Source organism: Staurois parvus, unplaced genomic scaffold, assembly GCF_062004578.1.
Source record: "Staurois parvus isolate SC_StPar_1 unplaced genomic scaffold, SC_StPar_1.0 ptg000031l, whole genome shotgun sequence".
Taxonomy (NCBI): Eukaryota; Metazoa; Chordata; class Amphibia; order Anura; family Ranidae; genus Staurois; species Staurois parvus.
Window position 1 is genome coordinate 15401490 of NW_028317827.1, and position 15970 is coordinate 15417459.

The 15970-nt window shown below is 37.1% G+C and overlaps 1 protein-coding gene across 1 annotated transcript in view; it reads left to right on the forward strand.

Moving 5' to 3' along the window:
- Window positions 1–15970, forward strand: part of XIRP2 (xin actin binding repeat containing 2) — a 181161-nt gene that overhangs the window by 133333 nt on the left and 31858 nt on the right. The window contains exons 4-6 of the mRNA XM_089660274.1: window positions 11323–11415; window positions 11615–11687; window positions 15540–15658. Of these exons, the coding sequence (XP_089516400.1) occupies window positions 11323–11415; window positions 11615–11687; window positions 15540–15658 (285 nt within the window). The remainder of the gene's footprint in view (window positions 1–11322; window positions 11416–11614; window positions 11688–15539; window positions 15659–15970) is intronic.

The window sequence follows — 15970 nt, forward strand, 5'->3', positions numbered from 1 at the left end:
CAATAAATTACTATTAGCTGAAATTGTATTGGTTGTTATGGGTCACTGCCCTCTATTGCTCTTGCGCTACATTATTCAATCATTATTAAGTATAGGTCTGCACGTGCGTCTAGATTAGATGTTACATAGATAGTATAGCTCATGGGTGATCTAATCAAAATGTGATTGCAGTTGTCATTCATTAACTGTCTTTAGAATACAAGAGTGTCAACTAGCAGTAGATAATGGAGATCATATTTTATTATGAATAGTCTTTTATGTCAGTTTTTAATGGGCTGACTGAGAGGCAAGGGCTTGGTATGCAGTTATAAAACAATTATGTGAGAGAGCCATGTCGATTGCAGTCATATAAAACATGTCATATAAGGAAATGCCAATCCTTTTATTTCGTTATTGATTCCTCAACATGGCTTCTGACTGTAAATCCTGAAGCCTGTTCACCCAAGAACATTGGCTGCATCAAGCTGATAAGGCAAATTGGTAAAGGACAATTTCCATTTTACCTAAAGCAGTTTTTTTATATTTATGGCTTCATGGACTGTAAAGTACTTATTAAATATCGTAGTAAAGAGAGAACTGATACATTACTCTCCTTATTCTCCTTAAAGAGTGAAACCAGGCAATGAGTGACATCAATCAGAAAAGTTCTAATAACAGCAAGGAAACAATACAACTGTCAAAATCTACATTTATTTCATTGCTGTCTTAAAGTACAACTCCAGGCTATATTTTTGATGGTGAAGTTTTTCATAACAATAAATAAGAAGCAACTTTTGCTGTTTAACTCAGCTCCTCTCTGATGCGGTCACTGGCAGTAATTCCTTTCCAGAACTAAAGGACCTCAGTTTTACTGATTGAATCACACCCTGACTCATTTAACCTGGAAGACTGAGGACATACTGTAAGTGCAGAGCTTCATAAACTAAAGACCAGACCAAGTAGCAGCTTTGCAAATCTGAGAAACCAATGCTGAAGAGCCCATAATGAACTAAATGATCTGGTGAAGTACACTTTAATTGTAAAAGGCAAAGCTTGAATCTACCTAGACATACTGAAAAGTACGACTGTACTCTGTGGGGATGTTCAGGAATGGCAGGGATAGAGTAAGACTGATGAAAGGGAGATGTAACTGAGAGATAAACTCAAGCGTGCACCATATCCAGACAATGGAGATAAATCTCTTTAGGATGTTTAGAAGCAGGACTGAAAGATGGTAGAAAAATGTCTACGTTAAGATGAAAGGAGGAAGCCACCTTGGAAAGAAAAAAGGTCCTCAAAACATCCTTTTCCTTTTTGACAAGTTTTTGACAAGTTAGGGCCACCAACTCAGAGACTCACCTTGCCAAAATGATAGTGACCAGCAAGTAAGCATAAACAGAGGAATATCCCTAGTAGGTTCAAATGATGGTTTTTGAAGAGCTAACAGAACCAGGTTCAGCTCCCATTGAGTCACTGGAGAACATATAGGGGGGAACAAGGAGAGTGACAACCTGTACAAAAGCCTTCACAAGGGAGTAAGAAGTAAGCAACCTCTGACATAGAATAGCTAGGCCTGTGATTTGAGCCTTGAAGGTTATCAAGGCCAAATGTTGATCCAGATCCAATCAGAGAAAGGATAGGATTCATCATGGATTATTTCCTGGGATGACAATTCTTTACTTCATACCATAAAAAATATTCTTTACAGATGCAATGGTAGATTTTGCAGGAAACTTTCTACTCTTTAAGAGCACAGGGATAACTGACTCAATTAAGGCCCCTATCACACAGGACCTGGACCTCAACTGTCAGGCCATTAAAGCATAGTGGTAATCAGGTCCTCGGAGCAGAAACAGTTGCTCCTAGTGTGATTACAAAAAATCTAATATATTGCCAGTATATGCAGCGAAATAGCTGCGGGAGAGGAAGCATACCCAGTGTCCATGACTGGTTCAGTTAGCTGACGTGCATAATTATGCTGTTGAATTTGGCCTGACAGTCTAGACTTCAAAGACTTCTGGGTATGAAGGGTTTAAAGGTATTATCACAAGACCTGACACTTTCATACATCTGTCCTCCATCATCCTTAAACTGTCCAAAAAAGTGTATTTTATGCATGTTTATTCTCGTATCTTTTTCTAAACAGCTCTACTGTATGATACACTGAAATTAAGCAGTGTTTTTCTTTCATATACAGTAGCTGAACCAAAGAATGTTCTTGCCTGATTAAACTGGGCTTTCAGCATGCATATTTAGTCATTTAAAACAAAGCTTGAAATGCTTTTCACAAATGACTACATTTAAACTAATGCATCCCAGAGGCAGAGAGAATGATGTATTCACCACCAGCTCAGACACAGCAATCCCAATTACTCTCCCATTTCATAACAACTTAATATGACCAAATCAAGCCGCCAGTAATATAGGGACCACTCACCTAGAATGCGCAACGCCATTTCACAGGGCTGAAATGACCTGTGGGAATTAATTACACTGAGCAAGTAAATGCTTTAAAGTATTTTAACTACATTGTGGTAGATCGTGTGGTTTTAAAGCTTTTGATGGCTGAGATATACTGAGCTGATCGCGTGAGCTTCTCACGCCTTTTTAAAATATAGATGCTGCAAGATAAAAACCTAAGATAAACTTGTGCCAATGAGTTCTGCCATGTTATTACAGTACACAGAACATTTTTTTATATGAACAGTTCTGTGTTTATTGAAGTGTACGTAAATCAGGTTTGATCTATAGAGTTTGGAAGAGTTGGAACCTCTGTTTTTTATTGCGCCCCTAAAAAAAAGTATAGATAGTGCTAGATCCCCAAAATACTCAACATTTCCACCTATTGGTGTGGGGGTAGCATTGAAAAATTGAGTCTAAAACCCTTTTGCTCATATTATTTATTTATTTATTTCAGGTACTTATATAGCGGCGTCAATTTACGCAGCGCTTTACATATATATTGTACATTCACATCAGTCCCTAACCCTCAAGGGGTGTAAAATCTAAGGTCCCTAACTCACATTCATATACATACTAGGGCCAATTTGGACAGGAACTAATTCACCTACCAGCATGTCTTTGGAGTGTGGGAGGAAACTGGAGTACCCGGAGGAAACCCACACAGACACAGGGAGAACATGCAAACTCCAGGCAGGTGGTGTTGTGGCTGGGATTCGAACCAATGATCCGAGTACTGCCAAGCGGAAGTGCTAACCATGTAGCCACTGTGCTGCCCAATTATAAATTGCTACTGGCATAAATAGAAAGGGTGAATCTTCCAACAACAACAAAAAAAGATGTAAAAATGGCAAGATACCTAACCCTCACCACTCTATTGAAAAGTAGAAAAAAAACTTTTTGTTTTTAAAGAAATTGTTAAAGCAGCTTGCTATGGGAGCACCCAAGCCATTGCCCTGTGTGTCCATTCACACACAGACGCAATTCAGCCTAGTCCCCTGCTCTCTCCTCATTGGGTCACTGGCTGTGATTGACAGTATTGGCTCCTGCTGCTGTCTTAGCCAATGAGGAAAGATAGACACAGGATAGCTGAGGCTCTCGTTCACATCGCCGGATCGGGTGGGGCTCAGGTAAGTATTGGGGGGACTGGGGAGGGGGAGCTACACACAGTAGGTTTTTTACCTTCATGCATAGGATGCATGAAGGTAAAAAACCTTGAGCCTTTACAGCCACTTTACATACACAGTGACCCTGCCATGTAGGACCTTGTTCAACCACTTCCTGCATTTTTGTTCTCCTGCGTTGTCACTCTTGCACAAGCTCCACTGTTGAAAACTGCAAGCAATCATGCCAACACATATTATGTTGGCATGATCCACTATTATTACTAATAGGAAGCGGATGCAGGGCAATTATGTGCATCAGGTACTGGAGTGGGTAAATGTAGACTGGAACATGGCTGAAAGAGGCTACAGTTGATCACCAACATTAAGAAGCAAAACAAGGCAAAAAAGGCAGAAAATCTGTATTTTATTGAAAAAAAAAGACAACTGTTTATAATACACAGTTCAAGTAAACATATGTCACGAGGATTCACATCTACCGTAATTGTTAGTGGTCAAATGAAACAAGCTGCTTCAGAAGGATTAGCATGCATTACTTGAAAGTTAATTCCATGATCAGTAAATAAAAAAAAACAGAATTTGTTCAGAAAGGAACATGTAGATAACAACTATCAATTTTTTGTGTGCACTTTTTGTGCATTCATTCTTCATGGTCCAGAAAACTAAGGGCAGGGGAGTGCACAAACGTACTATAAATTGTTCCTCATTCTTGTCTCAGAAAGTTGGGAGGTATGGAAATAGTCATTGAAATAAGCCTAACCTGGCTGTTACTATTAGTAAATGACAGCTCTCAAAAGACTGAAGGAAGAAGCCGTGCGTGCCGGAAAATTGATGTCTTTCTCATGTGTATCCTGGCCTGCACAACATCAGAATCAGAGAAAAGTGCAGATAAAAATCATAGACAATTAGATTTAAAAGGACTGCACTCACTGATCCCAATCATTTGTGAATGATCCAATTGATACCATTAAAGTGTTACTAAACCCACAACAGTAAAATCAGCCTGTATATGCAGTAAAGCATGCTTGTTATACTCACTGTGGAAACTAAGGGGTTAATCCTCTGCACTGTGTAAAAAGGCTTGTTGATCCTTTCTTCTCTGTTCCTCCCCTTTTTCAAGCAACCACCGCTTATCTCCTGATAAGACTGACTGAACCATAGGCATTTCACACATGCTTAGTTTGGTGTGTATTGCTAGAGATTTTTTTTTCTTGGGAGAATGCATGTGATCAGCACAGGGCCAATCAGCACTAGTCAGACAGAGGTCAGGGGTTTTGCATCCTCTTAGAGCAGAAAGAAAACTCCTCCTACAAGCTTAAGCTATTGCTGGGCAGGACAATGCTAGAAACCACAAAACTCCTCTAACTTCTGATAAGAAAAGGTATTTAGCAGTTTATATTTACTAAAATAATTGCATTTCCATGTTCTGTATACTGTGGGAGACCAGATATAGTGGATGCAGGGTCCTGGGTTTAGTAACACTTTAACCTTCCTAGCGGTAATCCTGAGTGTGGCTTGGGGTTAATTTTGCGGTAAACCTGAGCCACACTTGGGATTACACTGCAGAGCTTCTCCGGTGATTCCTCGAGCCTTACCTTGTCCCACGATCCTGCGAGGTCCTCCCTCTGTGTCCCCTAGCCATGTCCCCCTGCTGATGCCAGCATCCGTCTTCCGGGTTCCATTCCCTGCGAGAGTCGGGACGTACGGGGGGGGGGGGGCAGAACCAGTTGGAGATTCAAAAAAGTTAAAATTTTACATACACACAATACATTGTAATCTGTTACATTACTGTATCAAACCATTTCACCTAAGTTTTGTCCCTAGTGCTTTGTCCTGTGCCCTGCCTGCACTTTTACCATTCTTTCTGCCATGGCATCCAAAAAGTGTCCCTTTAGGTCAAAAGCGGTTTTAGACCAGCTAGAGAACAGTGATAGTAAATTAGAACCACTTGCAGAATTGAGTGATAATGATTAGAGATGAGCGAATCGAACCAGGCGAAGTGGAATTCGTTTCGAATTTCAGGAAAAATTTGATTCGCGGCGAATCCGAATATTAGCATACTTCGGGTGCGCGAATCGGATTTTTCCTGATCAGCCGGCAAAAGTGTCCCTGCAGAGAGCTCCGCTATTTCTGACAGTTCTCTGACAGTTCCTTCACATGTACAGCGGTTGAAACATTGTATCTATTTGTTTCCATTTAGGATACAGATGTTTTTATTCGGAAATAGATACAATGTTTCAACCGCTGTAAATGTGAAGGAACTGTCAGAGAACTGTCAGAAATAGCGGAGCTCTCTGCAGATACACTTTTTGCTGTACTGGAATACTTCTTCTTTTCATTCTTCTCATTCTTCTTTTCATTCTTCTTTTCATTCTTCTTCTCATTCTTCTTTTCATTCTTTTTCTTCTTTTCATTCTTCTCATTCTTCTTTTCTTCTTCATGAAAAGAAGAATGAGAAGAAGAATGAAAAGAAGAATGAAAAGAAGAATGAGAAGAATGAAAAGAAGAAGAAGAATGAAAAGAAGAATGAGAAGAAGAATGAAAAGAAGAATGAGAAGAAGAATGAGAAGAATGAAAAGAAGAATGAGAAGAATGAAAAGAAGAATGAAAAGAAGAAGAAGAAGAATGAAAAGAAGAAGAAAAAGAATGAAAAGAAGAATGAAAAGAAGAAGAAGAATGAAAAGAAGAATGAGAAGAAGAATGAAAAGAAGAATGAGAAGAATGAAAAGAAGAATGAAAAGAAGAAGAAGAATGAAAAGAAGAATGAGAAGAAGAATGAAAAGAAGAATGAGAAGAATGAAAAGAAGAATGAAAAGAAGAAGAAGAAGAATGAAAAGAAGAAGATGAATGAAAAGAAGAATGAAAAGAAGAAGAAGAAGAATCTTTTCATTCTTCTCATTCTTCTTTTCATTCTTCTTTTCATTCTTCTTCTTCTTCTTTTCATTCTTCTTCTTCTTTTCATTCTTCTTTTCATTCTTCTTCTTCTTCTTTTCATTCTTCTTCTTCTTTTCATTCTTCTTTTCATTCTTCTTCTTTTCATTCTTCTCATTCTTCTTTTCATTCTTCTTCTTCTTCTTTTCATTCTTCTTCTTCTTTTCATTCTTCTTTTCATTCTTCTTCTTCTTCTTTTCATTCTTCTTCTTCTTCTTTTCATTCTTCTTTTCATTCTTCTCATTCTTCTTTTCTTCTTCATGAAAAGAAGAATGAAAAGAAGAATGAAAAGAAGAAGAAGAATGAAAAGAAGAATGAGAAGAAGAATGAAAAGAAGAATGAGAAGAATGAAAAGAAGAATGAGAAGAATGAAAAGAAGAATGAAAAGAAGAAGAAGAAGAATGAAAAGAAGAAGAAGAATGAAAAGAAGAATGAAAAGAAGAAGAAGAAGAATCTTTTCATTCTTCTCATTCTTCTTTTCATTCTTCTTTTCATTCTTCTTCTTCTTCTTTTCATTCTTCTTTTCATTCTTCTTCTTTTCATTCTTCTTTTCATTCTTCTTCTTCTTCTTTTCATTCTTCTTCTTTTCATTCTTCTTTTCATTCTTCTTCTTCTTTTCATTCTTCTTCTTCTTCTTTTCATTCTTCTTTTCATTCTTCTCATTCTTCTTTTCATTCTTCTTTTCATTCTTCTTCTCATTCTTCTTTTCATTCTTCTTCTTCTTCTTCTTTTCATTCTTCTTTTCATTCTTCTCATTCTTCTTTTCTTCTTCATGAAAAGAAGAATGAGAAGAAGAATGAAAAGAAGAATGAAAAGAAGAAGAAGAATGAAAAGAAGAATGAGAAGAAGAATGAGAAGAAGAATGAAAAGAAGAATGAAAAGAAGAATGAGAAGAATGAAAAAAAGAATGAAAAGAAGAAGAAGAATGAAAAGAAGAATGAAAAGAAGAATGAGAAGAAGAATGAGAAGAATGAAAAGAAGAATGAGAAGAATGAAAAGAAGAAGAAGAAGAATGAAAAGAAGAATGAAAAGAAGAATGAAAAGAAGAAGAAGAATCTTTTCATTCTTCTCATTCTTCTTTTCATTCTTCTTTTCATTCTTCTTCTTCTTCTTTTCATTCTTCTTCTTCTTTTCATTCTTCTTTTCATTCTTCTTCTTCTTCTTTTCATTCTTCTTCTTCTTTTCATTCTTCTTTTCATTCTTCTTCTTCTTCTTTTCATTCTTCTCATTCTTCTTTTCATTCTTCTTCTTCTTCTTTTCATTCTTCTTCTTCTTCTTTTCATTCTTCTTCTTCTTTTCATTCTTCTTTTCATTCTTCTTCTTTTTCTTTTCATTCTTCTTCTTCTTCTTCTTCTTTTCATTCTTCTTCTTTTTCTTTTCATTCTTCTTCTTCTTCTTTTCATTCTTCTTCTTTTCATTCTTCTTTTCATTCTTCTCATTCTTTTAATTCTTCTTCTTCTTCTTCTTCTTTTCATTCTTCTTTTCCTTCTTCTTTTCATTCTTCTCATTCTACTTTTCATTCTTCTTTTCATTCTTCTTCTCATTCTTCTTTTCATTCTTCTTCTTCTTCTTTTCATTCTTCTCATTCTTCTTTTCTTCTTCATGAAAAGAAGAATGAGAAGAAGAATGAAAAGAAGAATGAGAAGAATGAAAAGAAGAATGAAAAGAAGAAGAAGAATGAAAAGAAGAATGAGAAGAAGAATGAAAAGAAGAATGAGAAGAAGAATGAGAAGAATGAAAAGAAGAATGAGAAGAATGAAAAGAAGAATGAAAAGAAGAAGAAGAAGAATGAAAAGAAGAAGAAGAAGAATGAAAAGAAGAATGAAAAGAAGAAGAATGAAAAGAAGAATGAGAAGAAGAATGAAAAGAAGAATGAAAAGAAGAATGAGAAGAATGAAAAGAAGAAGAAGAATGAAAAGAAGAATGAGAAGAAGAATGAGAATAATGAAAAGAAGAATGAGAAGAATGAAAAGAAGAATGAAAAGAAGAAGAATGAAAAGAAGAAGAAGAATGAAAAGAAGAATGAAAAGAAGAAGAAGAAGAATCTTTTCATTCTTCTCATTCTTCTTTTCATTCTTCTTTTCATTCTTCTTCTTCTTCTTCTTTTCATTCTTCTTCTTCTTTTCATTCTTCTTTTCATTCTTCTTCCTCTTCTTTTCATTCTTCTTCTTCTTTTCATTCTTCTTCTTCTTCTTTTCATTCTTCTCATTCTTCTTTTCATTCTTCTTCTTTTCATTCTTCTTTTCATTCTTCTTCTTCTTCTTTTCATTCTTCTTTTCATTCTTCTCATTCTTCTTTTCTTCTTCATGAAAAGAAGAATGAGAAGAAGAATGAAAAGAAGAATGAAAAGAAGAAGAAGAATGAAAAGAAGAATGAGAAGAAGAATGAAAAGAAGAATGAAAAGAAGAATGAGAAGAATGAAAAGAAGAATGAAAAGAAGAAGAAGAATGAAAAGAAGAATGAGAAGAAGAATGAAAAGAAGAATGAGAAGAAGAATGAGAAGAATGAAAAGAAGAATGAGAAGAATGAAAAGAAGAATGAAAAGAAGAAGAAGAATGAAAAGAAGAATAAGAAGAATGAAAAGAAGAATGAAAAAAAGAAGAATGAAAAGAAGAATGAGAAGAAGAATGAAAAGAAGAATGAGAAGAAGAATGAAAAGAAGAATGAAAAGAAGAATGAGAAGAATGAAAAGAAGAATGAGAAGAAGAATGAGAAGAATGAAAAGAAGAATGAGAAGAATGAAAAGAAGAATGAAAAGAAGAAGAAGAAGAATGAAAAGAAGAATAAGAATGAAAAGAAGAATGAAAAGAAGAATAAGAAAAATCTTTTCATTCTTCTCATTCTTCTTTTCATTCTTCTTCTTCTTCTTTTCATTCTTCTTCTTCTTTTCATTCTTCTTCTTCTTCTGAGGATGAGGATGAGGATGAAGAAGAAGAAGAAGAAGTAGGATGAAAATAAGAAGAATTCCAAGCCGGGAAAAAGTGTATCTGTCAGAAATAGAGGAGCTCTGCAGATACACTTTTTGCCGGCTTGGAATTCTTCTTATTTTCATCCTACTTCTTCTTCTTCTTCTTCATCCTCATCCTCATCCTTTTCTTCTTCTTCTGAGGATGAGGATGAAGAAGAAGAATAAGAAGAAGTAGGATGAAAATAAGAAGAATTCCAAGCCGGCAAAAAGTGTATCTGTCAGAAATAGAGGAGCTCTGCAGATACACTTTTTGCCGGCTTGGAATTCTTCTTATTTTCATCCTACTTCTTCTTCTTCTTCATCCTCATCCTCTTCTTCTTCTTCTGAGGATGAGGATGAAGAAGAAGAAGAAGAAGTAGGATGAAAATAAGAAGAATTCCAAGCCGGCAAAAAGTGTATCTGCAGAGCTCCGCTAAGTGTATCTGCAGAGCTCCGCTAAGAAATAGCGGAGCTCTGCAGATACACTTTTTGCCGGCTTGGAATTCTCCTTCTTCTCATCCTTCTTCTTCTTCTCATCCTTCTTCTTCTTCTCATCCTTCTCCTTCTTCTCATCCTTCTTCTTCTTCTTCTCATCCTTCTTCTTCTTCTCATCCTTCTCCTTCTTCTCATCCTTCTTCTTCTTCTCATCCTTCTTCTTCTTCTCATCCTTCTTCTTCTTCTCATCCTTCTCCTTCTTCTCATCCTTCTTCTTCTTCTCATCCTTCTTCTTCTCATCCTTCTCCTTCTTCTCATCCTTCTTCTCATCCTTCTCCTTCTTCTCATCCTTCTTCTCATCCTTCTCCTTCTTCTCATCCTTCTCCTTCTTCTCATCCTTCTCCTTCTTCTCATCCTTCTCCTTCTTCTCATCCTTCTCCTTCTCCTTCTTCTCATCCTTCTCCTTCTCCTTCTTCTCATCCTTCTCCTTCTTCTCATCCTTCTTCTCATCCTTCTCCTTCTTCTCATCCTTCTCCTTCTTCTCATCCTTCTCCTTCTCCTTCTTCTCATCCTTCTCCTTCTTCTTATCCTTCTCCTTCTTCTCATCCTTCTCCTTCTCCTTCTTCTCATCCTTCTCCTTCTCCTTCTCCTTCTCCTTCCTCATCTCCAAGGGCATTTAAATTAAAGGTACAGTGTTCTGCACTAATATAAAGGCTCTCTGAAGCCTAGAAACCCTTTTTATAAGTTAAATTCGCAGCGAATAAATTCGCATCAAATCGAATTTCTTCCTCAAATTCGGCGAATCAGCCGAATCGAATTTTTGAATAATTCGCTCATCTCTAATAATGATTCGTGGGGAAATTCATCATCAGACACTGAAAACGATTCTGTGACTGAGCTCAGTGATGTGCGAACTTGGCGCTATATTTCAAATTTCAGTGTTTTGGTTTGATTCCATTATTGAATTAAATTTATTATTATTATATTATTATTTTTTATAATTATTTATTATATTATAATTTATGATTTCGTGTTTCAAACTTTATCATACCCGGGATGTTTACTAGACTCTTGTTCACACAGATTTAAGTGAGTTATTCCTAAGAATTACAGGCCTACCATAAAAAACAACAAATTTACATGCAAAGCAATGTACCGCTTTGACATTCAAAAATATTGATTAGTTAGACCACGAGGGAGGTTAAGTGATTTTGGAAAGTGAGAGAAGTCGGAGGAGAAAAGAACATTGAAAAGTGCACTTTTTCTTTAAGAATCTTTGTCTTGTTTCTTAATGATATGTCTCCACTCTGCCACGTTTTTGCATTTTTGCCTATGTAAGTAGAATTCATGCAAAACAATTCAGACTGAAAATGCCAGACACATAAAGCTGACAATTTAGTTGTCTAAAATAGAATCTTATATTGTGAATATGCTTTTGTCGTTTAGGAAACAAAAAGAAGCAATGAAGTCAAGTTTGTTAGCAGCAGCCAAGCAACTGAGCAACACGAATCCCAATTTTCAGCCAGTAATACAGAACAGGTATTATACAAATATTCATTAGCATGTTGTGTATTTAAATTATTTGCAAGTCTGCACATGAATATAACTATTACAACTCCTTGTATAAAAAATAGTTTTATACTTAGCATAACTCCCCTGAGCCACCACAGTGTGTCCATTTATTTATTGATGCTGGGGATAGTGTTATATTTTTAATGCCGTCATTTTCCTTACCTAGGTGTCGGTTCAGGAGCAAAGCACCCATGAGAAACGCTCAGCATCTAATTATAATCAAGAAGCTGACGGCGTTGGTAAGAATCCTGCTTTAAATATAAGCGGTACAACCAAGTTAAATGCACTGGGGTAGCAAATTGAAGTCTTGTAAATTTCACGAGAACGTTTACTGATGAGAAAATATTTAAATCAATGATGACAGAAAGCAATGCTCTAAGATGAGACCCAGAGGGATAAAAATCATAATTGATTTTACACATATCACACATAAAGTACACCTGACTTTCTTGAAGCAAATAGTATGATGAAAAGGAGGAAGGTTAGGACCGTTGTTCAGGTTTCTGTAACAAATAAGCGTACTTAAAGTGTTACCAAAACCACAACAGTAAAATCAGTCTGTATATGCAGTAAAGCATGCTTGTTATACTCACTGTGGAACCCAAGGGGTTAATCCTCCACATTGTGTAAAAAGCCTGTTTGATCCTGTCTTCTCTGATCCTCCCCTTCTTCCACAGTTCCCAATCTATCTGCTGATAATAGAAAGCCCTAGGAGACACTCTGCACATGCTCAGTTTGGTGTGTATGGAGAGCTTTCTTTTTGGGAAGGTGCATGTGTTCGGCACAGTGCCAATCAGCACTGTCTGGACAGAGGGTCAGGCCCCATAGGACAGTCAGAGGAGAATGATTACTTCTCTTACAAGAATAACCAGTGCTCATACAGACACTGATAGAAGTCACAAGACTGCTATATACTGCTGATGAGAAAAGGTATTTAGCAGTTTATATTTACTACAATAATTGCATTTACATGTTCTGTGTACTGTGGGAGATCAAATATAGTGAATGCAGGGTCCTAGGATTAGTAACACTTTAGGAGTGGCAAGGGGCTTTGAACCCGGTCTGGTTTTCATTTCTCTCTCTGTCCCCATTTGGGAGATTCATTTCTGTTTGTCCTGGTGACTACTGGCCCTGGAATTAAAAGTGAGGGCTAAACCAAAATGTTAGTTCAAGAATAGTAGTAGTAGTGAAATGTTGTAATGGGGGCAGGTATTCCAGTGACAAATGTTTAAGAGGACACTTCTATTAGTGTTGTGTCTACAAGATAAGAAATGAAGGAAGGTTCCTCCCAATGGGACACAGATGAAAATAAAAACAACAAACTTAAAAAATCTCCTGGTTTTAACTGCTCCATAGTCTATAGATGAAACATAGGGCTGGGCTTGATGTTTGAGTCGGACATAAGTTCAACTCGAACATTGGCCGCTCGTGTGTTCGGCGAACACATGAACGTTAAGGGCGTTTCTGTGGGCTGTTCACCCGCTGTGCCCTACAATGCACTACGCCCTGACAGTGCATTGTGATTGGCCAAAGCAATGCACCTGACCACAGGACTTGTCAAAGACTGTCTTCTGTTATTTTTTATGCTACTTTTTTTTTGTTTGTGAATAGCGGTATCATGTACTCATTCACTTGGGGTGGGTGTGATTTGGGGGCCCCCTTGTTAAAGGGGGCTTTCAGATTCCAATAAGCTCCCCACCTGCAGACCCCCACAACCACTGGTCACGGTGGTGGGGAAGAGGCCCTTTTCCGCATCAACATGGGCCCCCCTGCCCCAAAGCACCCCCCCCACGTTGAGGGCAAGTGGCCTGGTATGGTTCAGGAAGGGGGGGATGCTCATTCATCCCCCCTTTTCCTGACCTTCTGGGCTGCATGCTCAAATAAGGGTCTGGTATGGATTTTGGAGGGGACCCCCACGCCATTTAAAAAAAAAGTTTGTCATGGGGTTTCCTTTCAAAACCCATACCAGACCTAAAAGGACTTTTTAAAAAAAAATTTGAATTGCCGGCAGTTTTTTTTACATTCAGCTGTCAGCTGGGAACCCTACTGACAACTCATGGGGCCCCCCTGGCAATAGGGGATCATGGGGCCCCTGTGTCCTTGCCCAAACTCAAAAAAAGCCTATGAAAAAGGTACCAGGGGCATCTCATGGGTCCAATACTGACCCCGGGCCCTCGGGCAGTGCCCGAGTTTCCAAATGATCAGTCTGCCCCTGGTTTCCACTGCTAAAATACCGCATGACTTAATAATATAACTCATGCAGTGTTTTAGTAGTTGTGTGATATCTTACTGCATACTCATATGCGAATTGTCTCTGTTCAAAGTTCACAGTCGAACTTTCATTAGGTTCAAATGTTCTACCGCGAATCAAACAGGGGGGTGTTTGGCCCTTCACTAATGAAAAAGAAGCTCCAGGGATCTTTATAATATCAAGTGTAGGCAGCATACTTTAGAAAGAAAGATGGTGGGGAGGGGGAGCATGACACAATAATGGGCAGCTTTCATAAGAAGTGTTGAAGAAATGTAATAACTGTACTGTCCTGGTCAAGCCTGGCTATATGAACTATGCTATTTTTTCTGGTACAAAGTACCTTTTTTTATTTTGTACTACATTTTATTGTGAGAATGCAATTAACAAGAACAATGGCTGCAACATTTGGCCAACAAGTTTAATCAACAAAGACAATATACTGTATGTTGGTATAAGTTGAGTTAGACCTAGCAGTGCTGAGTCTAGTGGTCTACATTAAGAAATATTTGAATGGGTAGCGGGCAGACTAGTTAGTAGTTAGCAAAGGGAAGAGGAGGAGGCCTCAATTTTTAGATTAACATTTGTAATTCAATTTAAGAGAGCCATAAATGTCAATTGTAGGATCATTGGCTAGGAGTCTGAGTAGATACTGCTGAGTACGTTGGAAGCATTTCATTATAGATTGTTGAGTTTCTACAGGCAAGGTTTGAATGAAAGTTTCCCAAATGTTGAAGAAATTGTGAATCTGTATTTCCTTATACAGGGAGGCTTCCACCCATTCCATGAGAAAAAAGTAGGATGATTTAGCTATAAATAAAGAAATAGTAGGGTTTCTGGGTAGATCCATTTATGTAGAATTGCCTTCCATGCACAAAGGACCTGTTTATCTGTACATGTCTGGAGCATGAGGGATTTGGCTTTAAGCCTCCAACTATTCCAAATTATCCCCACTTAGAGTATTAGTTCCATTACAGATACATCCCTTGGGCTTTACAATTTAATTCTGTGTAAGCTTGTCCTGAAAGTTGAAAGTTTTTAGAATCACTGACAGACTTAAATGTAACATGTGTTGTTTAACATTTTTCTACTTTGTATATTTAAAATGGTTTTAAAAATGAGAAACCCTAAAAAAAATTATTATATTGCAGCTTACCAATTCTTAGATGAGGTGGCTACATTAGGTTCCTTTTTTTAAGTTTTTTTTCCCTTTATTTTCAAGCTGTTGATTCTGCCACTTCCTAACAGACCAAGCTGTTCAGCAAAGTTGGCAGCTAGAGGGTTGAGACAAACAATTTTACACAGGGTTGCTTTAAGTGGTTGTAAATGGCTCCCAGTGCCCCAGCAAAGTCTGTGAGACATGGAACTGAGGGAAGAGAATGCTCCAGATGTGCACAGCACTGGATTGAATGTGGGCACAGGTAAGTAAAAGGGGGGAGGGGGGATACTGATGCCTAAACATTTTTTTACCTTGATGCAAGGAATGCATTAAGGTAAAAAATGGTCAAGCTTTATAACCACTTTTAATAGTCTGCTTTTTTTTCATTTATGTAAAACCTTTATCCCAAATAGAAAAAACTGTTACTGTAACTGCTGTAATTGTTTAATTTTGTTAGCTGGAGTTTGGCTTTAATGTAGACAAGTCCATCAAACTGGCTAGTGCATCTCCCCAGATTGACAATACTGCTGTCCAAAGTTGTCTCCATTGCTTTTCCATCCAGCATATAAAAAGAAAACTAATGCAGACACCATATTTAAGCATTGGTAAGCTGCAATACATGCTTTGGGGAAGGGGGGGTGTTAATACTGCTTTATTTCTGTTGATTACATTTTTATTCTATAGGTTACCAAGAACTTCCAAATGTTTCTGCTCAAGTTCTAAAGGAACAATTTGAGAAATCTCTCACGGAAAAAAGCACTAGCTTTGGCGGAAGTGTCACCTCACAAGGGAAATATACAAAGGTAATTTTTTTTTAAAACTTAATAAAATGTGTCATACTAGTAAGCAAAACAATGTTGTTGATATCATAAAATAGAACAGGATAATATGTCTTTGAAGTGATATCATCTCCAGTTAAAATATGTGTTCAAGCTTAAATCTCTGAAGGTTAGAATTTTTATCTTCATTATTTTCCCTGCTTCAAGCTTATCTTTTCTCATTTAACAAATTATCGTTCTTTCCACTGATACTATTTTCTCAGTAGTTGTTCATGACTTTCTCAGGGATAAACACATAACTAGTATAAAAATTCAGAATAGGCACATATAGCTCTG